Below are 26,707 nucleotides of genomic sequence, written 5' to 3' on the forward strand. Positions count from 1 at the left end.
AATAATCCATGGAATATAAACTTCCACCAAAAAATAAATAAACAAAGGAATGACACAGTACCCAGTATTTTCTGTTCTTTTCTCAATAGATTCGGAGAATTAAAAGTGCCTCTGCACTTGAAACACAAAAAAACATAATCACTGAAACAATCTTTCCGTTTTTGTACAGGCACTGTGGTGTAGTGGCTAAAGAAATGAACTCTGAACCACATTCATTTCTGGACCCCAACTCTTAGTATGACCATAAGGAAGTCTCTTAACCTGCCTGTGTTCCATATTTGTACTATTTAACTTGAACTTGAAAGTGCCTTTGGATGGAATTACTATAGATAGGAGCTATATAAAATATAGGGACATTGTATAGTGCATGTCTCATCTGTGGATCTTTTCACCTTATACCACTCCACTGTCATGTGTAGAATACTCTATATACTCTATATCAAGAATAAAACAAGTGAGGTGGAGTTAGATGTAGCCGCACATAAATATGATACTATCATAATAACAGAAACTTGGCTAAATCTTAAAAAAATGGGAGGAGTACTGAATAATATAGAGGGTTGCACACTTTTTTGGAAAGATACAAAAACAGAAAAGGTGTCAGAGTCTGCATTTCTGTAAAACAGTAGTTTACTCCAATTGGGTAATAAGCCACATCTTAGCGAGGATGCTTGTATTTGACTAGAAAGTATCACAAAGTCAATAGGGTTTGAATACCCAAATATTAATTGACAAAGCCAACTCAAAACAATGCAAACAGATTCTTTCAATATTTTATTACTTAAATAATTGTCTAAGAGGAGGTGCAGTGTATTAAGAATGGTAAGGATAAACTACAATATACAAAATTATTTCTAACCTTGCCTTTCTCTGAAGTTTGTATATGTGAGGAATTCAATAACCTCCCAACAGTAACAGGAATTATCAAGGAGGAATTTTAGTGATTTGGAAATTGTTGATGTAGAAGTTCTGCTTAGATTAAATAGACGGAAGTCTAACAAATTACCTATACCACATAGCATATATCCTAGAGTGTTTACAAATATTAAGAAGTATGCACTGCATATAAATCCTTGATGCATATTTTTCTAAAATCACTGTATATCTGGGAACTTCATAAGTACTAGAATCTAGCAAATACAATCCCATAATAAAAAGGTGTAATTGGGCTGAAGTAACTACAGACCACTGTGATGGGCTGGCACCCTGCCCGGGAATTTGTTCCTGCCTTGCGCCCTGTGCTGGCTGAGATTGGCTCCAGCAGACCCCCGTGACCCTGTGTTAGGATATAGCTGGCTGGACAATGACTGACCAAGTCCTCCTTACGTGGAGTTTGCATGTTCTCCCCGTGTCTATGTGGGCTTCCTCCAGGTGCTCCGGTTTCCTCCCACAATCCAGAGACATGCAGGTGAGGTGCATTGGCAATCCTAAATTGTCCTTAGTGTGTGGTTGGTGTGTGTGTGTGTGTGTGCCCTGCGGTGGGCTGGCACCCTGCCTGGGATATGTTCCTGCCTTGCACCCTGCGTTGGCTGGGATTGGCTCCAGCAGACCCCCATGCCCCTGTGTTAGGATATAGCGGGTTGGACAATGACTGACTGATTGACTAACTATATACCAGTAAGCTTAATATGCATCACAGGTAAAATATTGGAAGAAATTATTAATGAAAATATCAAGCATCACATGGCAAGAACAAGTATATTAGAAGGCAGCCTGTATTTAGACAAGGGAGATCATATTATACTAGTATGTTAGAACTCTGTGAGGAAGCAGCAAAAGTATAAAATCAGAGAGATGTATATGCCATTGTCTTCATAAGAATTACTAATAAACACTTTGAAATCACTTCAGTTTTTTTTTATCAGGCATCACTAGTAAGAGAAAGCCCTAACATATGATATACCGTTTGACATTTAGTTTGATTTTTGGAGATCCCCAATATTTTTTGCTCTCTAGACCTGAAAAGCCCTCATTTTTAAGCCAATTTTGGGCCATATTTTGTGCAAGAAATTCACAATTTTGATAAAAGCGCAAACTAATACAGGAGTCTTGGCAAAAATAATCAGAAGGACTTGAAGTTGTGCATGCCACTTTAAATGACCTCAGCGTCAAAAGTTACTCTTTTTCATTAAATTTTGAAAATATGGGGATCAACTATATTGAATAGGCATGTGGGTTGTTGTTTTATGTTATTTTGATTTTTTTATGATTATGATTTTTCTGATATTCACTTCTTTACCGATGGTCCTAGCCCTCTAAGAAACCTCCCAGAAGGTTAATAATGACAGATTCCAAACAAAAGCATGTGAGGTATTGTTTTGGACTATTTCAAGGTCAATGATTATGAATATGATGTTATTTTTGATTTTTGATCCTTTACTAGGGATCTAGCCCTCTACACACCTCTTTCAGAAGGTGAAAAAGAACACATTTCTAATTCAAATAGAAAATATTTAGACTTTAAACCTTTAAATTGAAGCATGCAGTTTAATACTTCAAATATTTGATGCAACTTGTCTTGTTTATTATGTAGTTCTACCTCATGAAATAAATGATTATATTTCTTATGAACATCTCGAATTTGGGAGAATTATGTAAATTCAGACTTTTTTAAATTTGAATTCCAGAGCACTTTGGATAAGTTCTAACCTTGAGGGGCTAGTGATCAAATTGAAAGAACTGGAAGTTTAAGTCACAATGTGCAGACAAATTCAAAGTTGGTTTAAACAGCTGAAACAATGAGTGCACAGAAGCCACTAAAAAGGCTAATAGGAAGGAAGGATATATATGCTGTAGCACAGGGGACCTGAGAGATCAGCCTAACTGAGGCCTTCACCTTTCTTTATTTTCAGACACTGTGGTTAGCTGGTCACACGGCAGCTTGTTTTGCATGTCATTATCATTAGGCTGCTATTTAAGGGAAAAGAAACAACTAGGAAGTTCAAGTCAAGTTAATTAAAACTAAAGCAAAATAAGTTAATTAGCAGCAAAAACTGGTCACTAATTAAGAAAATGGTTAGAATGAAAACCTGCAGCCACCGCAGCCCTCCAGGACTGGAGTTCAACACCCGTGTTAGCAGGATATGTAGAGTATACTGTAAATCAAAGGAGTTATGCTTAATCAATATCTCACTCACTAGTGAGTTCTCATCTGAGGTAATGTGTACGGTTTTGTTCTACATATTACAAAAAAAAAAAATTTCAGTACTAGAGAGAGAGAAGAGCAAGTAGACTGAGTACAAGACCAAGTGGTATGAGCTACCTATATTAGGAAAGACTGAAAGATGTGAACCTTTTCATTTTAACTGAACACAGACTAACAATTGACATGATTGCAATGTTTATAAGCATGAAGGAAATTAGTACAATGGATCTCAGCTAGTGCTTTAAAATAATTTCCTTAACAAGAACATAGGGGGTATAGATGGAAACTTGTTAAGGGCAAATTTCCTATAAACATTAGAAAGCTCTTTTTCACACACAGAACCATAGACAAATGTAAAGAATTACCAAGCAGCATGATAGAGAGCAGGACTTTAGGGACATCCAAAACTCTACTCAGTGTTATTTTGTAGAAATTATTTGAACAGGATCTTGTTGGGTTGAATATTCTGTTCTCGTCTAAACTGTCCTAATATTCTAAAGTGCTAAATTCCATTCAGCTTAAAGCATTAAATAAACATTTCTTTATCTTGCGTGAACGTTACACATTTACAATCTAAAAAATATTAAAATGCACTCCCGCGAAAACACACAATTTTACAGATACACAAATCATGTGTTTCACAATGGATTAACTAATATAAATTACTTTTTTATAGTGCTAGTAGTAGCACAACCCCAATATATTACCTGAAAATAATAATATCAGCCCTAGTCATACACAGTTTTATAAAAAGTGCAATCTTTCTTTTTTTCACAGTTAAAGTATCAGGACAGTATCTCACTTATAGAAAATACCTTTTCATTTATGAAAAGCAAAGAAAATATTCATCTCAGCTGGCAAACAAAGAGAAAACCATCACCCTCACTTGTTGAAACACTAACAACTCTTGAGAAATAACGTATTTTCTATTTTGAGAAATGCTACATCTACTACATTAAAATATGATCATTTTTAATAAACAGGGAGAAATGTACCTTATTAATTTTGTACTGTTCTATATTCTTACTTGGGCCTAGACTTTTCTTAATTTCTGCTCAAAAGCAACATTCATACATTGCATAAATGTGACCTGACAGCACCTTCACCCCTAACTTTTATCCTCTTCCTCAGTTACAGGAACCTTGCTACAGAACATGAGAGCCTCATGCAGAAATATCTCCACTTATTGCAGATTGTGGAGACAGAGAAAACAGTTGCTAAGCAACTACGACAACAGATTGAAGATGGAGAAATAGAAATTGAACGCTTAAAGTCTGAGGTACGCAGTCTGATTGCTCCTACTCCCTGAGCTTCTGGTTACTGCTAGGAGACCAGGCAATATGTTTCCAATGTGATACTGCCTTTTGGGAGTCTGGCCACCCACCACTGGTTTATGCACTGGTGTATTCAAACCAGTTCTATGGGCTGCTTAGCTTTTGTAAAAATGAATGAAATTATTGTCACTTTCATGTGTAAATGTGACACTTATAGTGTTTTCATCTCTGAATATTTATGAGTTCAGTGCTTTTTGCTATTGCTGCCTGTGAAAAATGCTAATTGACCTCCTTTCTGAGGAGGCGGGGCTTGTGTGTGCTAACTCATATCCTTGAAATTGACCTTCTGTCTGTCCAGCTGGCCAGGAGAAAGGGATGCACATTCACGATTCTGGTCAAAATGGTCCTTGTCAGTCTATAGCAAGAATTCTGGGAGAGGACAGAGCAATATTCCATAACTGTTTTACAGCTGAAGTATCCAGTTGATACTGTAAATAAAATGTACTCAGATTATCCCATTATGACATCACTGGCAACACTGCACTGCCAGTACCATGCTGTTGGACATACAGTAGGTCAATTAAAGTGTTGCAACTTCTTCAGCCACTATCAATATTACACAGCATGTCCGGTAATTCAGCTGTTTCAATGAGTTTCATTATTATCTAAGTTCTGTTTAGCCATCAGTCAGTTAATTGTGTAAGCCTGTTTTTTACCCATTTATGTTTGTGAGGAGCCATACCTTATATTTCATACAAAAACTCAAAGGCCCCTTGAGGATCTATTTTAGTTGATTTGCTGCTCTGTCCCTCATTGCTGAATTTGTTAAATCCATCTCTCTCTCTCTTTCACTATTGCAGATTGCAAGCTTATTGAAAGACAATGAGCGCATACAGGCAAACCCAACAGCTGCACCCAGTGATGATGATTCTGACATCAAAAAGATCAAAAAGGTTTGTTTTGTAAAGTGCTGTCTGCACAGTTCCTAAAAAGTTAGTCCTTACTGGCACACAAAACCATTTTAATCAATGTTGACAACTTACCTATGCTGGCCAAGGAGCCAAGTATACTGATCTCTCTGTGTAACATGACGTGCTTACCAGTGCCAAGAGTAACGCTTGGCAACAATAACACAAACCATAGTTTTTGCATACCCAAGGTAGCAGGACTAAGGATTTAGTATATATGCATTTAAAAATAAGAAATGGCATGTAATAAAATGAATGACAATAATATATTTACATCAGAAGAATATGGAGATGTAAAAATGTTTCTGCTAATCATACACTCTGCATTATTAAGGCATGAAATTAAACTGCCTGGACTGATGTTTCACAAGCCAACAATACATGATGCATGTCACTCTGTTGCACATTGTTGTCAAATAAGCACTGACACAGAAGAAAACAATTTTAAATATTTGAAGCACTAATTCCAAAATACTGTTCCATAACAGTTTACCATTTATAGTAGTACTCTAATATTTGTGTGTTCACATATATAAGTTTACATACATGAAGAAAAAACAGAGAAGCAGGTCATTCCTCATGGTCTTAAGGTTATGACCTTGTGCTGACCAGTCAAGACCAGCTGAAGTCTTTTTTTTTTTAGTGCAGAGTGGCAGAGGCATTGAACCTCACAATGTAACACTGTCACTCACAAAAACATAACTGTATATTCAGAATGTACTCTATATATGCCGGATACATAAGATTTGATTTTATACATTTCATGTTTGACATTTTACAGATATAGAACATTACATTACAATATAGATGAGAACAGATCATTCAGTTCAACAAAGATCACCAGTCCTATCCACTTAATTCTTTTAAAATAACATCAAGTTGAGTTTTGAAAGTCACTAAAGTCCTACTCTCTATCTATGCTACTTAGTAGCTTACTTCAAGTGTCTGTGGTTCTCTGTGTAAAGAAAAACTTCCTAATGTTTGTGTGAAATTTACTCTTAACAAATGTCCAACTGTGTCCCCCTGTCCTTGATGAACTTATTTTAAAATAACAGTCTCGATCCACTGTACTAATTCCCTTCATAATTTTAAACACTTCATTTATGTCACCTCTTAATCATCTTTTGCTTAAACTGAAAAGGCTCAGCTCTTTTAATCTTTCTTCATAATTCATCCCTGTATCCCTAGAATCAGCCTAGTTGTACTCCAGATGAGGCCTCACTAGTGCATTATAAATCTTGAGCAGAACCTCCTTGGACTTGTACTCTACACATCAAGCTGCTATATAACCCAACATTCTGTTTTCCTTTTTAATGGCTTCTGAACACTGTCTGAAGGTTGATTAAGCATAGAGTCCACTATGACTATATATATAAATGTCAGGTACAGAATAATAAGTTTGACTCAGTATACAACAGGATGTATTATATTTGTCTGTCTGATATCCATGATATATGCATCCAATATACTGTAAATATGGTAATAAAATGAAGGATTGACATAAAAAAAGTTTTACATTAATTACATTTTTAGATGTTCTGGGTCTATATCTACAATATTCTTGATGCTGAACAGTACCAGATCTTCATATAAATCTTAATAACAGAAATAAAAAACAAAATATGAAGTTCATAAATTGTTATACAGTAATCCCTCCTCGATCACAGGGGTTGCGTTCCAGAACCCCGCGATAGGTGAAAATCCGCAAAGTAGAAACCATATGTTTGTATGGTTATTTTTATATATTTTAAGCCCTTAGAAACTCCCCCACACTGTTTATAAATATTCTCCGCACAGTTATACAGTAAACCCTCGTTTATCGCGGTTAATCCGCTCCAGAAAGATAAATGAATTTCCACAAAGTAGGATTCTTTATTTATAAATCTAATATTTGCACAGTTAGAGCATAGAAAACCTGTTTACGACCTTCTAAATACATTTTTTAACATTAGTAGAGCCCTCTAGACATGAAATAACACCCTTTAGTCAAAAGTTTAAACTGTGCTCCATGACAAGACAGAGATGACAGTTCTTTCTTACAATTAAAAGAATTCAAACATATCTTCCTCTTCAAAGGAGTGCACGTCAGGAGCAGAGAATGTCAGAGAGAGAAAGAAAAATAAACAATCAAAAATCAATAGGGCTGTTGGGCTTTTAAGTAAATGAAGCACGCGATAAAGCCGCCGCAATGAAGGGATCAATGTGAAGGTAGTCTTTTCAGCATTTTTTAGAGGAGCGTCGGTATCTTCTAAGCAAACAGCCTCTGTGAAGACAGCCCCTCTGCTCACACCCCCTCCGTCAGGAGCAGAGAATGTCAGAGAGTGAGAGAGACAGAGAAAAGCAAACAATCAAAAATCAATACGAGCTGTTAGAGCTTTGAAGTGTGTGAAGCACCACGCGGGAAGCATATCGTATATCATTGAGGAGTTTTATTTAATACATAATACGTGCTCTGATTGGGTAGCTTCTCAGCCATCGGCCAATAGCATCCCTTGTATGAAATCAACTGGGCAAACAAACTGAGGAAGTGTGTACCATAAATTAAAAGACCCATTGTCCGCAGAAATCCGCGAACCAGTGAAAAATCTGTGATATATATTTAGATATGCTTACATTTAAAATCCGCGATGGAGTGAAGCCGCGAAAGTCGAAGCGATATATGTACTATATCCAGTGTGCAACCTACTTATCACTGCATTGAATCAATTCTTGGACAAGCTATGTGTGCATTTTACTAAAAAAAACAAGCATTGATTTTGACCATATATCCAGTATATGAAGACATAGCAGAGCTTTGGTTCTCATGACCAGGGTGAAAATGTCATCATCCAACAAATCTGGCAGAATGAATTCTACTACAAGTTTTCAGTAGCAATTTTCACTTTACCATTGGCTTTAAGGTCAATAACTCCAATATTATGACTGTTATGGTTGCTGCACATTAAAAGTATCACCTTGAATTTCTTACCTCATGTGGCCAGAGTGTGTGGGCATTTCCTGGATGACAAAGGGGATTGATGGCCTTGACTGGCCTACACGTTTCCCAGACCTGAATCCAATTGAGAACCTTTGTATCATTATGCATTGGTGCATTTGATGTAGCACCATAGACTGTTCAGGAGCTCACTGATGGCCTGATCCAGGTCTAGGGGGTGATTCCCCCAGGACACCATCCACTGTCTTATCAAGAATGCCCAGACATTGTTGAGAGTGCATACAGGCACATGGGGGCCATACACACATCTGAGTCATATTCTGAGTTGCCATGATGAAATTTATGCAAGTTGGATCAACTTTTGAATTTAATTTTTGACTTTGATTTTTGGTGTGATGTTGAATCCGGCCCTCAATCGGTTGGTGATTTTGGTTTCCGATGACAATTGTTACATCATTTATTTCTCAAAAAATTACAGTTTTACTCAGTAAAGATTTTCTATTAGAACATTTCATTCATTGTGATCCAATGTGTGATTTAAGTGTTCCCTTAATTTTTTTGAGCAGCCTATATGTACGTTCATCCATCCACCCATCCATTATCCAACCCGCTATGCAAATCTCCCACAAAAATAACAAAACTAGGGAACCAATTCTCAGACTTAGTGTCATTCTGCAGGCACACCTTACTGACCAAGTAGAGCTGGATTCCAAGAATGTTTAAGCTTTGTGTACAAGCTTTAAATATGCATCTAAGCATGTTTTGTGCAACCTGCAATAGTGTTAGACTTATATGACATCAGTCATATGATATCACACCACAAACATTTCTGCCTCGTTCTTACTGATCCACACCTGTGATTTTAGACAGAGAATCTTACAATTGTTATACCGCCATTTGTATCTTATTTGTAAATACTTATTTTGTGCCATTTTCATATAGGTTCAAAGCTTTCTACGAGGCTGGATGTGCCGAAGAAAGTGGAAAACCATCATTCAGGACTATATCCGGTCCCCACATGCTGAAAGCATGAGGAAGAGAAATCAGGTGGTGTTCAGCATGCTGGAGGCTGAAGCTGAGTACGTACAGCAGCTTCATATTCTAGTCAATAACTTCCTAAGGCCACTGCGCATGGCCGCCAGCTCCAAAAAGCCACCCATTACTCATGATGACGTCAGCAGCATCTTTTTGAACAGGTAAGAAGCTGAAGATGATTTAAGGTCACACATTTAATGCATTGCAAATTAATTTTTCATAAAATCTTATACCTTAGAAAGTTCTCCCAAGCATTTTCTGAACTCACTTTTTCCAGGAGAAGGTCACAAAGACTCTGGAATATATCAAAAATGGAAAGCTCCTCATGGAATATGCCAAAGAAGTCTTTGTTTTATTGGGTATTACTTGGTTCATAAAACTCAAATCCCTAACCCATGTAGAACAGAACGCCTACAGGTAACAGTGGTTTCCAAACTTTTCCAAGTTCTTCCAAATTTCTGCTTGCCGCCCCAGTGTATTAGGCCTGTATACTAACATCTAATGCTAAATTTAAGATGACAAGTAGAGAAAAAAGTAGCTACATGTTGTGACAGATAGGGGGCAGTATTGCTTCCTTGAACCCCTGTCCAAGACTCCAGACACCAGATAAAAGTCCAAAAGATGACTTTATTTACTGTATATGCAACAGTGCACAAAGCACCCTCCTCTCCACTATACTCATTCAACAATACACAATAATCACTAATAAACAATTCTTCCACTCCCAGACGCGTTGCCACCCTTCCACCCAGCTCAGCTCGACGCTCTGGTGTCTTTCTTAGTCTTTTATATCCCCTGACCTGGAAGTGTTCACACAGTCCTTCAGTTCATGATTCCATATTACTTCCAGGTCAGATAAAAAGTCCTTCACCCTGGAAGCACGTCACTTTGTCTATGATGTACTTCCGGGTTATAAGGCACATGTGACTCTCTGGGCCTCCCTGCAGTGTCCTCTGTTGACCCCTGGGGTATCCAGCAGGTTTGTAAAGGAAAACTCCATAGTCCATGATTCCCTGCTGGCATCCGGGGCACCTCCATGCTGCAGGGAGAGCACCATGTGATAACAAGCCGGCCATAGACCACAGTGTACATTTACAAACAAATTTTTAATGAAGGATTCCTTACAGTTTGTGACCCACACGTCACAGACTTCTTTGATGTAAGGTCAAGTATGAGATAAAATAACACTAATTTCTTCATTGTGCATGAGTAAAATACCCCCCTTTAATTGTTTTTTACAGTTCAATATTTTCATTTTGTTATTACAACAGCTTTAAAGACAATATTAAACAGCCTTTTCAATGTCAACAATGCTCGTTTTGCTACCTTGGTCAACACAGAGCTAACACTACTTCTTAGGTAGCTACTGGCTTGACACAAAATGTCTAAATTAAAGGCTCAATGACAAATCAATACTAAGGTCATCTCTATTATATTTTTCCTGTAACTGTAAAAAGAGGAAAATAGAAATGGAGTTTTGTTTAGTTACACATGCCTTCTCCTGCCTGCAGGACTCAACTAGCAATAACTGCAGGGTATCAAGTAGGACTGGGTCCCTCTTAATCAGAATGACACCCTTCACTGTTCCACTAGTTGTATTTGTTTTTTACTGTGTTTACTATGTTTGACCAATCATGATCAATTTTGTCCTCTTTTTTTGTGAGAACTGTGCGCCATTCCTCTTTGATTACGTCACTTGATGTAAACAGAGAATCCCAATTTGTGAAGGGCTGCATTTTAAACTGTCATATTCATTTAAAGGCTACAGTTTTCACCACCTAAATTTAAAGAGTTGTATAGAAGTCATTCTCACAAGTTTACAGAACACCAAGATCTAAAAAGTTTAAATATTAATAATAGGAAATACAGAATAAAAAGCACATATGGTACATATGTACATACAGCACCTAGAATAACTAAGATACATTTGAATATATTCTTGTATATACAGTAATCATATTTATATGAGTGTTCAAAACTTTTTATTTTATGCTAATTTGACAGCAGTACTGTAAAATGATTTGTTCTATACTGAAAGGTAAAATTGTAATTAAATGTTTAACACAATTTAGAGCAGTACCTTTGCAAATCCCTCACCCTGCATTGGAAGACCCCAAGGTGTGGCAAAATCTACTTTGCAAAGCTATGCCCTAGATGCTGACTAACAAAAAAACTAAAGCAAAAACCCTGCCTCTCTGTGAGATATATAACCAATATTAAACCATATATCCAAGATGGGAGTGGGAATTCCTCTGTAAATGTTTTAACTCAGTTTTGGAATTAGATTTATTCAATGACCTGGGAATAACACTTTATTAAATGAGAAATGTCCATTGAAATGGAAACTATCTATCTATCTATTGTCACAAACCGAGACAAAGACAGAAAAAGGTTTGGGGCAGCCACCCATGTAATTAGGTATCCTGGCTGCAAAGTCGTTTTCTTTTTATGCAAATACAGCACTGAAGTGCTTACAACAGAGTCCAGAACAAGACTGTCAGAGAAGGGAAAAGGGAAGGCTTTTAAAGGGGGAGGCAGGAAGTGAGGTCATAAGGATCGGGCACGTGTTCATCTTTCATTGGTTTAGTCCCGGATGTGACATCAGGGGGGCCGGAGCTGGCAAGGTCTGTCTCCATTGGCTCGGTCCCAGAAGTGACGTCCAGAGAGACAGGTGGAACCTCCCGGGTTAGGTCTACAGGGAAGTGAGAAAGAGAGTTAGTGCGCTCTGCCACATCCCGGCATGGCTCAGAACTGCCTTCACTCGAGCCCTTTAGCTGCCTCCCATGCGCGCGTGTGTGACACTATCTATCTATCTATCTATCTATCTATCTATCTATCTATCTATCTATCTATCTATCTATCTATCTATTGTGGTAGCCGGCCCGGACACAGACAGGCAGACACGTTAATGTCACCCAACACATGTTTATTTACACAGTCCATTATTTACAAGGTGCACAACAACCCCCAAAAATCCCTAAAAGTCCTGGCCACAACAATGCCTTCCATCCTCAGGCCACCTCTTTGCCTCCTGCTAAGACCTTGTCTCCTTCTCCTCCCAACTCCAGCCATCATATGGAGGGAGGCGGCCCCTTTTATAGCCACCCAGATGTGCTCCAGGTGTCCTCCAGTAACCTTCTGCAGACACGCCCCTGTGTGGCGGAAGCACCGGCTGTGTACCCGGAAGCACTCCGGGTGTCCCCGATCCTCTTCCCCGCAGCACTTCCGGGTGTGGCGGAAGTGCTGAGGTCCAGGGCTCTCTAGGCACAGGGGCACCCCCTGGCGGTGACCACAGGCCCCTGCAGGGTAGAGCTTCCAAACTCTGTACCCGTGGCCCCCAAAGGAACCAGGGTGGTCACCCCCACGTGGTCTGAGGTGAGCGTAAGCCCTCTTCCGGTCTTCCTGGGTGTCCCAGCTGGGTTGCCACCCCAGCCATCTCCAACACTATCTATCTATCTATAAAACACTCAGTGTAGTTCAGAAATCTTTTCATAAAATTTCTGTTAGTTAGATACCATTCTTTTTTTTATTATTTTTATTAATTTTATTGCAATCCATACAAATCAATCAAGTTTTTACAAAGAGAAAAACTGAGTTAAGGACAAATCGATCCCCACCCCTGAGAGAGAGAGCAAGGCAAACGGTGTGAAACTTAAGGCTTGTAAACATACTTAAATTAATAAATTCTCTGTGCTTTATGAACTTATTTTAAAATATTACTGATTAGATCCTGCCATGTTTTGAAAAAAGTCTGTACAGATCCTCTGAGTATTTGCTTTTTTCCAACTTCAAATAATATAACACATTGGTTTCCCACTGACTTAAAAGAGGAGAGTTTGGGTTCTTCCAGTTTATCAGAATAAGTCTGCATGCCAAAAGTGTAGTGAATGCAATCACAATTTGTTTGTCTTTCTCCACTTTAAACCCCTCTGGAAGAACCCCAAACATAGCTGTTAATGGGTTAGGAGGGATTGTGAGTCCAAGTCTATCTGAAAGGTAATTAAAAATGTTTGTCCAGAATAATGTTAATTTGGTGCAGGCCCAGAACAAGTGACCCAGTGAGGCTGGGACTAGGTTGCAGCATTTGCAGGTTGGATCATGCCCTGGAAACATTTTGGAGAGTTTTAGTCGAGACAGATGTGCTCGATATATAATTTTGAGTTGTATAAATGTATGCTTTGCGCATATGGAGCTCGAGTGAATTCTCTGCATTCCTACTTTCCATTATTTTTCTGATATATTAATTGAGAGATCTTTTTCCCAGTGTCCTCTTGGATCTTTGAAAGGGAGGGATTGTAAAATGATTTTATATATTGTAGAGATGGTGTCTAAGTCCTTGAGATTGAGCAATATTTTTTCCAGGGTGGATGGATGAGGGTGCAAGATGAGGGAAATCAGGAAGGTTCTGTTTAACAAAGTTCCTGATTTGAAGATAGTGAAAGAAATGTGTAGCTGGAATGTTAAATTTGGAATGTACAGTAATTGTTCATAGGATGCAAAGAAGTTGTCTATATAAAGATCTCTAAGCAAGTTAATTCCAAATTTTTTCCAGATATTAAAAACTGCATATGTTTGTGAAGGTTGAAAGAGGTGGTTCTCTTGCAGAGGTGCCACAGATAGAAGCTTCTCCATCTTTAAATTTTTTCTACATTGGTTCCAGATTCTAAGTGAGTGGAGCACAATTGGGTTATTAGTATATTGCCGATAACGTGTGTTTATTGGAGCACAGAGCAAGGAATACAAAGAAGTACTGCAGGATTTTACTTCTATTGCGGTCCAAGCCTGTGTATGTTCTTCTATTTGTGTCCAGGTTCTTATCGCCTGTGTATTTGCTGCTCAGTAATAAAACTGGAAGTTAGGTAGAGCCATGCCGCCTTCTGCCTTTTGTCTTTGTAGGGTCGCTCTTTGGATGTGTGGATGTTTTGAATTCCAAATAAATGAGGTTATTGTTGAATCTAATTGCTTAAAGAATGATTTATTAATATATGGTGGAATGTTTTGGATTAAAAAAAGGAGCTTAGGAAGAATATTCATCTTAACAGTGTTAATTCTTACAGCTAGTGATGAAGGGTTGACCATCTTTGCAAGTCTTGCTTAATTTTTTCCATTCAGACGGCGAAATTTTGTTGATAAAGAGCTTTATGTTTACTTGTGATGTTTACCCCTAGGTATTTAAAAGTTAGATGCCATTCTTAATGTATGCCATGAATCTCCCTAAGAAAAGATGGATTTTTGTTTGTCTAAGCTATCCATTTTCCAACCCGTTGAATCTGAACACAGGGTCATGGGGGTCCGCTGGAGCCAATCCCTGCCAACACAGGGCACAAGGCAGGAACCAATCCCGGGCAGGGCGCCAACCCACCTCAGGACACACACACACACACACACACCAAGCACACACTAGGGACAATTTAGAATCACCAATGCACCTAACCTGCATGCCTTTGGACTGTGGGAGGAAACCCACTCAGACACGGGGAGAACATGCAAACTCCACGCGGGGAGGACCCGGGAAGCGAACCTGGGTCTCCTAACTGTGAGGCAGCAGCATTACCCATGGCGCCAATGTGCCGCCCAATAAAATATCAATACTAGAATTTTTTTTTTTGCAAGCTTATAGCCTACTACTGTAAGGTATAGTCTTAAAAACACTCATTTAATTCCAAAGTATTCCAACAGTGTTTCCACTAATATCAGTGTTATACCCTGTAAAATGGGCATTTGACACTGAGAATTAATATTTTGTTTTGAAATTTAGATTTTCTCTGTGAGCTGAAGCATATTTATTTTGTAAAACTGATTTTTTTCAAATTGTGAGTCATATAGAATGCCGAGACCTGAGAGGCTATAAGTCTAATAACTTTCATCAGGTGTGACCCAAGTATTTCTCTCTACTAGCTTTATGTTAATGAAACTTCTAAATATTTGTTAGCTTAGACCATTCTTAGTGTGGGCCCCGGCCGGGACACCCAGGAGGACGTGAGGAGGGCTTGTGCCTCCTCCAGACCGTGAGGGGGCGTCCGTCCTGGTTCTGTTGGGAGCCACGGGTCGAGGGCATGGAAGCCCTACCCTGTAGGGGCCCGTGGCCACCGCCAGGCGGCGCCCCGATGCCGGTTTACCCCGTGTGGTCTTTGGCCGAGGATGGAGCCCGGCCGGGACGCCTTGGAGGACCAGAGGAGGGCGTGTGCCTCCTCCAGACCGAGTGGGGGCGTCTGTCCTGGTTATGCAGGGGGCCTCGGGTAGGGGGCTTTGAAGCCCAGCCCTGTAGGGACCCATGGCCACCGCCAGGCGGCGCCCCAGTGCCTGTTTATCCCGGGAGCCCGGCACTTCCGCCACACCAGGAAGTGCCGGGGAAGACGACCGGGGAGACACGGACGGCTTCCGAGTGCGCAGCCGGCACTTCCGCCACACAGGGGTGTGGCCACCGCTAAGTGCCGGGAAGCAGCTGGAACCCGTCCGGGTTCCCATAAAAGGGGCCGCCTCCCTCCAGTCGGTGGTGGACGTCGGGAGGCAGTGTTGGCGAAGCTTGAGAGAGGACAGGAGGCGGCCAGGAAGGCACAAGAGACTGTGGGCCTGGACATTGGGGAAATCGGTGCGAGAAGGCACTGGGGGTGCACGTGAGCCATTTGTATATAATAGTCGTGTAAATAAAAGTGTGTTGGGTCCAAAAATGTTGTCCGTCTGTCTGTGCCGGGGCCAGCGTTCACATTAGCCAAGTGAAAAATTAGCTCAGTGATTCAGCAATATCAACTGAAAACTATGTTCTATTGCATGGGATCTCATTGTACTGTAAGTTTACTAATTTCTGTAAAATGAAAATCTCCTACTGTAATCTGTGGTTGCCTGCTTGAGCTGAGAGCAAATTGTTGGGAGTGGTGTTCCTACTATCCATGAACAAGGAATCTCCACGAAAAAAAAACAAAAATCTACTTATTTCTATTATTCTGTTTAATCTTTTCCTGTGTTTTTTTTTCAGTGAAACAATCATGTTTTTGCATCAAATATTCTACCAAGGTCTGAAAGCAAGAATTGCCAGTTGGCCCACACTGGTCTTAGGTAAGATATCACATCACTTCCCAATCCACGATGTGGCGGCACTCCAGACTCATCAGACACTTAGTGGGTGATATTGGCCTGCTTTCCTTCTGGGTCAAGACCAAGCATTACATCAAATTATAACTGTGCTACAGACTTCAGAGGCACAAGAGAGTAGTATAACATGTTTCAAAACATAAATGCTGAAAAACCACAAACACAAGCACTCAGTATTTCAAATTGAATTTATACAGATGGACATTGCACACATCTGTACACACAAATTAACTTTCCAATTCAGAATTCACATAAATAAATCCCCAACTGCAGAAGATTTAATTAAAGATGTTTTGTCTACAAAATCAATGTTTCATGTGTTCCTTGCCATCACTGACAGGCCACATTTTCAGATCAAGCCAGTGGAATATTATGAAAATCATCCAGTTCAAAGTGAATTCCCACAAGCCAGGTTCATAGTTCGTATGTGCACTTACATTATTTCACCTATCACTGTTCATGACCTAAATTTCAAATCACAATGCTGTCACACTGACAATATTCAGTTAACAAATAGTAGCTGGTGGATATATTGTACTTTAAGAACTCTATGATATTGCAGCTGCCTCTACTTGTATGCCAGTAAAACAATGTGGGCCTGTGCACAACTTCAGAAATAAAAAAGAAACTTGAACAATGAATTTTGACTACTGCATTAATTGGTCACATTTCTCATGTTTCATCTTTCACCCAGTGCCCTATTGCCTAGTTAAATTCAAATGCACTATTTCCAACCAAGAAATGCAAATCTAGTTGTCCATTACATCAGAGACAATGCCCAGTAAAAGACAATTTTCATATTCACATGTACCTTTGCATTACTGAAAAAAAATTAATATCAATGTACAAAATACTCAATACTCAACAAACTACCAATGGTCTCTTCTGTGTAGCGTGATAACATTCTGGCACTCTGGACTACCTGTGACAACATTGACCACCCCACTAACAATTACAGGCAGAAAGGAATTGGTCAATGCCTATATAATCTGGACACTAGTTGTGAAGAGGTGTCTGGCTGGCTAAAGAGTGTCAGTGCATAGGCATTAGTAAAGTGGCATAGGGCTGAATGGAAGTCCTGCTATAAGCCATCAGAAAACAGAAGGAGAGGGGAAGACAGAGACACACACTGGCATAGAGAAAGCAGAAGGCTTGACATTACAGTATGGGAAGTTGGCCTCTAAGAATTGGTAGACCTTGTCAAGCATGGTGCCCTGGAAGATCAGCAGTCAGGACTGCCTCTATAGGAAAGACAGAGAAGGAGAAGGGGAGAGAGAATATTGACTTGGAAGGCAACCAACAAGATACTTCTAGAACACTTCTTAGGGGCCACAGTGAACAGCAAGGGGTCAGAAAATCTTCCAAATAGAAGATGGCAAGAACAACTCAAACCAGTGACAGGAAGGTAGAGATGGTCAACCCAAAGGTGACCACCTAGGGCACCATCATGCAAGGTGTGCTGTTCGGGTAAGCTATGGGGCATGCACCCTGAACACAGTGGGGAGCCATTTAGGTAAGTTGACGGGTGTGCGCCCCATCACTGCTTAGTGACAGAGAAAGGTTGTATTTTCCTTTGGTCTTTTTCCTCATAATTCATGTTATCCATTATTTATCCTTCCCTAATTTGTTTTATATACAGCAATAAATATTTTTTTTAATATTTGATCTCTTGGGCGCCTCCTGCTGTTACATGGTCAGTACTTTTAATTTCCATCCATCATGTAGCTTTTGAAGCTCTTATTTGCCAGATATGCAATATTCTTGGGCTCTTTGTGTAGAGTAAAAACAACATGCTGTCAATGACATGTGTAGATAAGGCAGACTTGTGACTTACATACTCCTTTTAACTGTTCTGTTAAAATGGCAGCAATTCATGTTTGCATCAGTTCAGTCATAGTTTGCACTAAGAAGGGAGATCAGAGTTCAATTCATATCACTTCTCACATAATGACACTGTGTCTTCTTATTGGCAGCTGACCTCTTTGACATCCTGCTTCCTATGCTAAACATCTATCAGGAGTTTGTGAGGAACCACCAGTACAGCCTGCAGATCCTGGCGCACTGCAAACAGAACCGTGACTTTGACAAGCTTCTGAAACAGTATGAGAGCAAGCCAGACTGTGAGGAACGCACTTTGGAAACTTTTCTCACTTATCCCATGTTCCAGGTGAGAAGCAGGTAGTAACATCCAGTCATAATGCATTTGGCCAGCTGACAAAGGATGCCAGCCCACCAAAAGGCATTCCAGGAATTATGTTGTTTAAATATTTTATGTAATGTTGTCACATGTGTAGGCAAATGACAGAAGTCCCTAAGGTAGAAGCACTTTTAGAAATTAGTTGAAAACTGCCTTTATTCAAATACTCTAGACCCATATATCTCACTAGCCAACCCGCGGCATACCATACGCTGCATAATCAGGCCGTTTTTTTAATGATTTTTAAGCACAGGGAGCAAATTAACATTTGAAAAATCAGTAATGTAATAAATCAGCAAGAAAAGCAACAATGCACGGAACGAACCAACACACAATCGCCCGTGACTGAAAACTGGCGGACCGCAATCGCGCCTTCTCTTGCCAGACGGAGGGATGGGGGTGCACGGCGCGGAGTGTGGAACGGGAGGAGAGGAGAAGGACGTCCATTCAGCTCCCGCCGTCATGCTAGTCTCCTGAATTCTCGTTCAGTATGTACTGCCCGCTCATGTGCCCACCTCCAACTCATCACTTGAGTTGTTGGCTGCTTTTCTAAATATAATCCACCAAGACACCCGACCACGGTAGTAGCGAGGTTAGAGGGGGGTATGTACAAAGGTTAGGAACGCAACCAGTGGGAGCGTATGAGTCGCACTTAGTGGGAATTCCACGGTTTGCAGCCCGAATGGGGTTCAACGGCTTACACACGCCTCTCTGCGCCGGGTAGACGCACGCTCAATCTCATGCATAATTATTTATTGAATGCTAACACTTCTGGAAAGACACGGATGTCTAAAACGGGTTGGTGTGAGAATACAACAGTAAGTGAATGAAAAGATGGAACTCTGGAGAGAGCAAAATACAACACAATAGTGAACCCGCGGCATAACAAACGCCGCATTATTTATTGAAGGTTGAACACTTCTGGAAAGACACAGTTGTCTAAAAAGGGAGGGTTTGAGGATACAACAGAAAGTGAATGAAAAGATGGAACTCTGGAGAGAGCAACATATAATTGTCCGTGAGTGAAGACGACGCATGTTTGTCGCGGATGCAAATTGCTGTATGTAGCGTGTAAAACAGTTTGCTATGGTGCACATGGTCATGCGTCGTAACCGAAAACTCGGTTTTTAAAGACTGCTTACTTCATTGTGTTTTAACCTCAGTTGTAAAGGATTGTTTTAAGGATCCCATGGGATACCCCTCGCAAACTGTTTTACACGCTGCATATGGCATCACACCTCCGCGAGAAACATGCCTCTATGAACAGTCAACGTAGCTCGGAGGTACATGAGGCCTCTACGACAGATGAATATAAATGACGCCGTTCTTTCTGTGTCATCGCACCCGAGTTGGTGGGCGTGGCTCTGCGAGTTGTCGTCGTATCTAATGGTCTTGGAGTTGGTGGGCGTGGCTCCTCCCTGCGTGCGCCATTGGTGTCTTACTTGTCGGCAGCTTACTGAATCCACGCCCCTTCCGGCGTGCTTTCCATGGGTGTCTTGCCTTAGTGAATTATATATATAGATTGTGGTTATGTCAGTGCATTGCCTGATTGATCAATATATTCAGCCAACTCTAGACTAGCACTATTTGCCTCATCTTCATCAAAGATAGAAACTAAGTTTCTTTCGCTTTCTCTCAGAGTCAAAATCAGATTGAAAAACAGCTTTATTGGCATAATAAGCATAATATCCACCCATTCCACTTCCATCAAACTAACTTAATTCAGTTCAGTGTTGCATGGACATTAATGATAGATTAAACAGTAATGCTTATAGGCAAATAAACAAACAGCAAATACAAGACTAAATCATTAATGTTCATAGCATTAATTGCAATGCCAATTCCTGTTTCAAACCTGAAGTGAGTTAATGATACTTGAACATTTATATTGCACTCCAGAGACTGTAAGTCAGAGGTGAGAGGTGAGCAGAAGGCTTCTGAATGCTTATAGCACAATAAGCAAAAAGCACATTGTTCTGTTCAGTCTTTCATAACATATAGCTTGTGACTAATGGAGAGTTAAATTAATTTCAGCTTCAACTTAGTGTATCAAGAAGAGGTTGTACACTCATTTGGAATATGTTAAGAAGACTAACCAAAATTAGGCCCCCAGATATTAGGACTAACAAAGTATGGCACTAAAGAAAAGTTTTTTATTGCCAGTTTAAACTCCCAAATAGTGTATAAAACACCTACCATGATCCTGCAAAACAACACAACATCTACTGTATATTTGTATGTGTTCTTGTCAGAGGGTCAGAAAAAAATGTTTTCTTAATCCAGCAAGGATGTCTTCTGTCTAATCTTAAATAAACTGCAAATTGTAGTGCTATTGCTGTATATAATCTTAGTGAAGTTCCGTTTTTGAAAGTGTTACAAATCAAGTTAGACCACACTTTCAAAAAACATGATTATGTTCCTCCTTATATCTTGCTGTTTAACTTTCTAAAACCTTTACAATATATAGTGTCTTGCTCCAGGTTACAATTAGCCTGCTTAAGTATATAGTAAGATAAAAAAAAAAGCTTAAGTATAAGTGGTTAACAAAATTCCACAACCCCTTTAAATCTTTCTTCTTCAACTACTGTTACACATGACTTCCTGCAAACAGAATAAGACCTCATGCCCCATCCCATAATATTCCCTAAATAAGTGCTCAGGCCTTTTCTCTATTGACAGAATAAAGATCGAAATGTCCAGTGCTTTTGAATAACTCCCTACAGTTGTATTAGCTCAGTACAGTAAGTGGATGTTCCCATGCAATGTTAGAGATATGTTTTATGGGACTAGTCATTATTTGTATTCTAGTCTGGACAATGGGATTCACCTAATCTACACTAATAAAAGGCAAAGCCCTCACTGACTCACTCACTCACTCACTCACGCACTCACTCACTCACTCACTCACTCACTCACACACTCATCACTAATTCTCCAACTTCCCATGTAGGTAGAAGGCTGAAATTTGGCAGGCTTATTCCTTACAGCTTACTTACAAAAGTTATGCAGGTTTCATTTCGAAATTCTACACGTAACGGTCATAACGATCAATAACGGTCGACAACATCCACCATGTTGAACTTTCTTATTTACGGCCCCATCTTCACGAAATTTGGTTGGCGGCTTCCCTGCGCTAACTGAAACCGATGTACATACTTATTTTGGTGGTATGACACCACTGTCAGCCGCCATATTGAACTTTCCAACGTCACTAATTCTCCAACTTCCCGTGTAGGTAAAAGGGTGACATTTGGCAGGCTCATTCCTTACAGCTTACTTACAAAAGTTAAACAGGTTTCATTTCGAAATTCTACGCGTAACGGTCATAACGGTTGACAACGTCTGCCATGTTGAACTTTATTTATGGCCCCATCTTCACGAAATTTGGTAGTTGGCTTCCCTGTGCTAACCAAAACCGATGTATGTACTTATTTCAGTGGTATGATGCCACTGTCGGCTGCCATATTGAACTTTCCAATGTCACTAATTCTCCAACTTCCCGTGTAGGTAAAAGGGTGACATTTGGCAGGCTCATTCCTTACAGCTTACTTACAAAAGTTAAACAGGTTTCATTTCGAAATTCTACGCGTAACGGTCATAACGGTTGACAACGTCTGCCATGTTGAACTTTCTTATTTATGGCCCCATCTTCACGAAATTTGGTAGGCGGCTTCCCTGCGCTAACCCAAACCAATGTACATACTTATTTCAGTGGTATGATGCCACTGTCAGCCGCCATATTGAATTTTTCAACGATCTTTGTTATTTATGGGCCCATCATCAAGAAATTTGGTACGCGGGTTCCCAACGCTAACTGAATCCTACTTACGTACATATATACGTCCATAGGCTGCAGCTCAGTCACCGTGTGAGGCAGCGTTGGATCCCTCATCCCAACGCTTCCCACATTGTTGGCTGCCTGCCTATATAAGGCTGTCTGTCGCTCCGGTCTGTACATTCTCTTCCTTGCTTTGCCACGGGATTCACGTCTCCCTGCTGATAACTACAGCCTTTTTATTTAATCCATGGCTTCTCCGCTGTTTTATTGTTCGTTTATTACGATTATAGTTATTGTTTAGGTATTTTAGACTTACTTTACATTGTTCAGGTACCCATTTCCGTTATCGTTCCAACCGTACCCCCATTAACATGTCTATCGAGGTGATCACCATTGATCAAAGAACTGTCACTTACACTTACAAGTGGTTTCCATGCCCAGAGATGGCACCTGCCTTTTCCATTCTCTTTGTTACATATTGCACAGCCATATCAGGCTCACTCTTGATATCCAGAGAAACATTGTGTCTTATGTATTGAATGACTGGGACAGGTTCAAGGTGTGGACTGATGACGGTACAGGAGATAATTATACTACACAGGAGCACTATAAGAGTGAAATGCTTAAGCCCTTCACCTATGGATCTGCATGTGAGTTAATGGCTGCCACTGAATTGTTCGGTTGTCGCTTTCAAGTGTACCGAAATGGCCAAATATTTTACACCTTTCGACAACCGCCAATGCCTCTTAAACATCTTAGACTCACAGGTGACGATTTCAGTAGTGGACACTTTGATGTTTATGAATGTTTAAACTCTCAAAAGCTGGATGTGAAGTTATCGATGAAACCGGTTCTATGCTTACAACGCTTGACAGATGCCGAATGTCACTTCAACACAAGTTCTGCAAATACTGTTGTCATTGAAACAAACCATGAAACTCAAACCGATTATGACAGCAGCAATCCAAGCTGTGAGATTTGAAACAAGATTTCTTTTCACATGGCCAACTGTACGTTGCATGCTCAAGAGTACGCTCAGCGCACAGCTTGGTCATATTACAACCGGAGGGCCGAACTCAAAATGTGGTATACAAAGAGATCCATAACAAATAATTATTGGTATATTTTCCCTCAGTTTAAAAAGGTTTAATTTTCTTCTTAATAAAAATTTTAAGTCAATACTTCGCCGCTGTGAAGCGCGGGTATTTTGCTAGTATTTTCATATTCTAGAAGTACAAGGAATAAGTGTTTATTTTTAATGGCAACACTTTGTCTAAAGTTCACGTTGTCATTTGTAGTATAATCACTGCTTTGTCTTTGATTTGCTGTTCATACTGAAACTATTCAGTTTTCAGCCTGGGACAATGCGTCTTGAAAGTGAGTCAGCCATCTACATCTGCAGCCATACATGTACTGTATATTACACGTAGTGGCAGAGATTTCTTTTAATTCCGGTTGCTGTTTGCTTCTTATTTGATCCCAATTCAAACTGACTTTGCCACATATTTTAGGTATATCTGAAGAATAGAAGAATCCACCTATTATTCCCAATCGCTAGTTTTTTCGAACATTTGCCATCTTTCCTTTTTGCCTTCAGATTCCCCGTTACATCCTAACCCTGCATGAACTGTTGGCTCACACCCCTCATGAACACGTAGAGAGGAATAGCCTTGACTATGCCAAATCGAAGCTGGAAGAACTATCCAGGTAAGCATTTCATACCAAAAGTTTATCTTTTCTTTTTTTTTTCAAAATCTGATTTTCTTTTCTTGCAGTATTACTATTAATGTGTTGATTTAACAGCTCTGCTCCATGGAGCCTGTGACAAGATTTTTTTAAAAATGTATGTCAGGAACTAAAAAAGTACAATATTACAGAAAAACCTGAAGCAAAAGAATAAACATAAGATTAGCAAACAGATGAAAATTTTTCCTCTGCAGTGTTTGATATAGATACTGCAAAAAACTCAGCAAAAATGAAGCGTGAAATCCTGGCAGAAATTAATAATATTCTCTAAAGAAAAATTAAGCATTACCCTTCATTTATGCCCAGAATAATGCACGATGAAGTGAGTGAAACGGAAAATATCCGCAAGAATCTGGCAATCGAGCGAATGATTGTGGAAGGCTGCGAGATTCTGCTGGACACCAGTCAGACCTTTGTGAGACAAGGTATTCAAGTAACATCTCAATTAGCACTAACTCTTTGTGTGAACATGGGTTGTTCTGTTTGTGGTCCCATTATCTTCCCAAGATCAACAAGGCATGTTGTGCTAACCAAATGAGGACTTTCTCTTGCATTGATTCGTTTTATTTTAGATCATCATCAGTCATTGTTGGGTTTTCATCACACCTCTCATTTTTAACATTTTGAGTCTGTTTATTATTAGATTACATTCATGTTCCCAAAGTATCCTTCAGATCAGCTGTTCGTGTTTAGTCACTACCTTTCTTTGTTGATTGACACTGGTTTCTACCCATCCTGCATCTTCCAGATCTCAACATCTGTTTTTCACCATCATTTTCTTATTTCTTCCTTCCTTTCATGTTCTAAAAGGTCTCCCTCCTTATCTCCTGGGATTGATGGTGCAGTTTCCTTGATCTATTAGTGATCCATTCTTCTTGCTGTTTTCACGTCCAGTGCCACATTGCATCGATCACTCTTGCCATAATGTAAGAGGTTCCTTTCCATGTTGGAATGCATTCATTGCTGTTTTTTAGCTTTTTTGTCTCTATGTGCACAGTGGCTAAATGGCTTTCCTCATCATTGTCCATGTTTTACAGCAAAGTCAATTATATTACTATGTTTTATCTCTTGGAATCCAGACTTAATGCAAATTGTATAACTGGGATTGATTGATCCAGTTAGTTGTTTTATGCTTTGCTAAATTAAGATTGTATGTCATAATGTATTGAAAGCGGATCACTTGCTATGTGTCTATGTATGGTTGATTTTTATGTTTGTTATTTAGATGTACTGTATGCCTAAAAAATGCAGCAATGCACGAGTTTCTTACTATGCTAGTAAAGTGGCGCAGTGGCTGCCATTATTGCCTCACAACTTCAGGAGACTAGGTTTGAATAACTATCACTGTCACAGTCTGAGTGGAGTTTGCACATTCTGTCTATTACTACTGCATCCAAAAGCTAGTTAGGTTGATTAGTGACTCAAAATTTGCCTTGTATGAGTGAGTGTAGTTTTGTATAAACGCGTGTCCATCTACACTCCAGCACCTCACAGACTTAAACTTTGTGTAACTTGGTTCAGTAAATGGATTAATGAGTAGCTGGTTAGGTGGAGAAAAAGTATTTGATTTAACGTATTGCCTCAATGTTTGTGTGGTACATCATTTTAGCTGTATGGGTTGTTTTTGTTGTATGGACATTTTGTTAATATGTTGTTAAACCGTTGTTTATTTTTCTATTCTTGCTAATTAGTTGATTGACATTCAGTACACTTTGGGTGATTTATTGCATGGGTTGCTTATAAATAAAATTTTTATACCATAAGTGTTTTTCGTGGACTAATTTTAATTTAATATTGGTTGATTGTTTAGTTGTTATGACATATTGTTTGATTTATTCTTGTTTATCACTTGTTGCAGAACTAGATGGCTATTTCTTGTTAAGTGCACAAGAATGTATTTATGGCTTATTAGTTTGTTTAACGGTGTCATTACTGTAGAGTGGAGGGCATAACTGGCATCTGGTGATTCAGGTGTAGTTAAATTCCCAGGGATGCCTTCTTTGTGTGGTTTGCATGTTTTTTTTCTGTTTTTATCAAAATAATACCCTACTAACTGTCAAAATCTATCAAAATGACTTGAAATTAAACACTGGACAAATATGTGAGCATGCCTGGTGAAGAACTCGAATCTCTTGTTAAATTACTTTATACCTTGTGTTTGGTGGTGCTGGAACAAACATCAGTTCTATGCTGTATTGTTAAAAGTGCACTGAAATAAAGTATGGGTGGATGGATGAAGGGAGAAAGAATTTGCTTGTCTTGCTTTTCTTCTCAAAAGATTTAGGTTAGGCCAGTTAATATGAATCCTATGATGTATAATAAAATCAAGGTTAGAGACATAGCATTAGGCTGTTGTTCTGTCATTATCAAATACATACAATAAAGCTTTAGAACTAAAATGAGTGTGGCATTCTAGATCATTCATCATTTTTTCACTCAGATATTGAAAGGTTATTATTGTTTGCTGCTTGGTACCATTAGTTTACATTCAGTGGCCACTTTATTAGGTACAACTATCCTGAATCCTGCTCACTCCC

At 39.4% G+C, this 26,707-nt stretch overlaps 1 protein-coding gene across 1 annotated transcript in view; it reads left to right on the forward strand.

The window, feature by feature from the left end:
* The window catches only part of rasgrf1 (Ras protein specific guanine nucleotide releasing factor 1), a 146,188-nt gene that overhangs the window by 68,527 nt on the left and 50,954 nt on the right, over positions 1 to 26,707 (forward strand). Inside the window, exons 3-9 of the mRNA XM_039773101.1 lie at positions 4,277 to 4,424; positions 5,280 to 5,372; positions 9,265 to 9,518; positions 16,334 to 16,413; positions 18,423 to 18,616; positions 24,022 to 24,131; positions 24,477 to 24,595. Of these exons, the coding sequence (XP_039629035.1) occupies positions 4,277 to 4,424; positions 5,280 to 5,372; positions 9,265 to 9,518; positions 16,334 to 16,413; positions 18,423 to 18,616; positions 24,022 to 24,131; positions 24,477 to 24,595 (998 nt within the window). The remainder of the gene's footprint in view (positions 1 to 4,276; positions 4,425 to 5,279; positions 5,373 to 9,264; positions 9,519 to 16,333; positions 16,414 to 18,422; positions 18,617 to 24,021; positions 24,132 to 24,476; positions 24,596 to 26,707) is intronic.

Source organism: Polypterus senegalus, chromosome 12, assembly GCF_016835505.1.
Source record: "Polypterus senegalus isolate Bchr_013 chromosome 12, ASM1683550v1, whole genome shotgun sequence".
NCBI lineage: Eukaryota > Metazoa > Chordata > Cladistia > Polypteriformes > Polypteridae > Polypterus > Polypterus senegalus.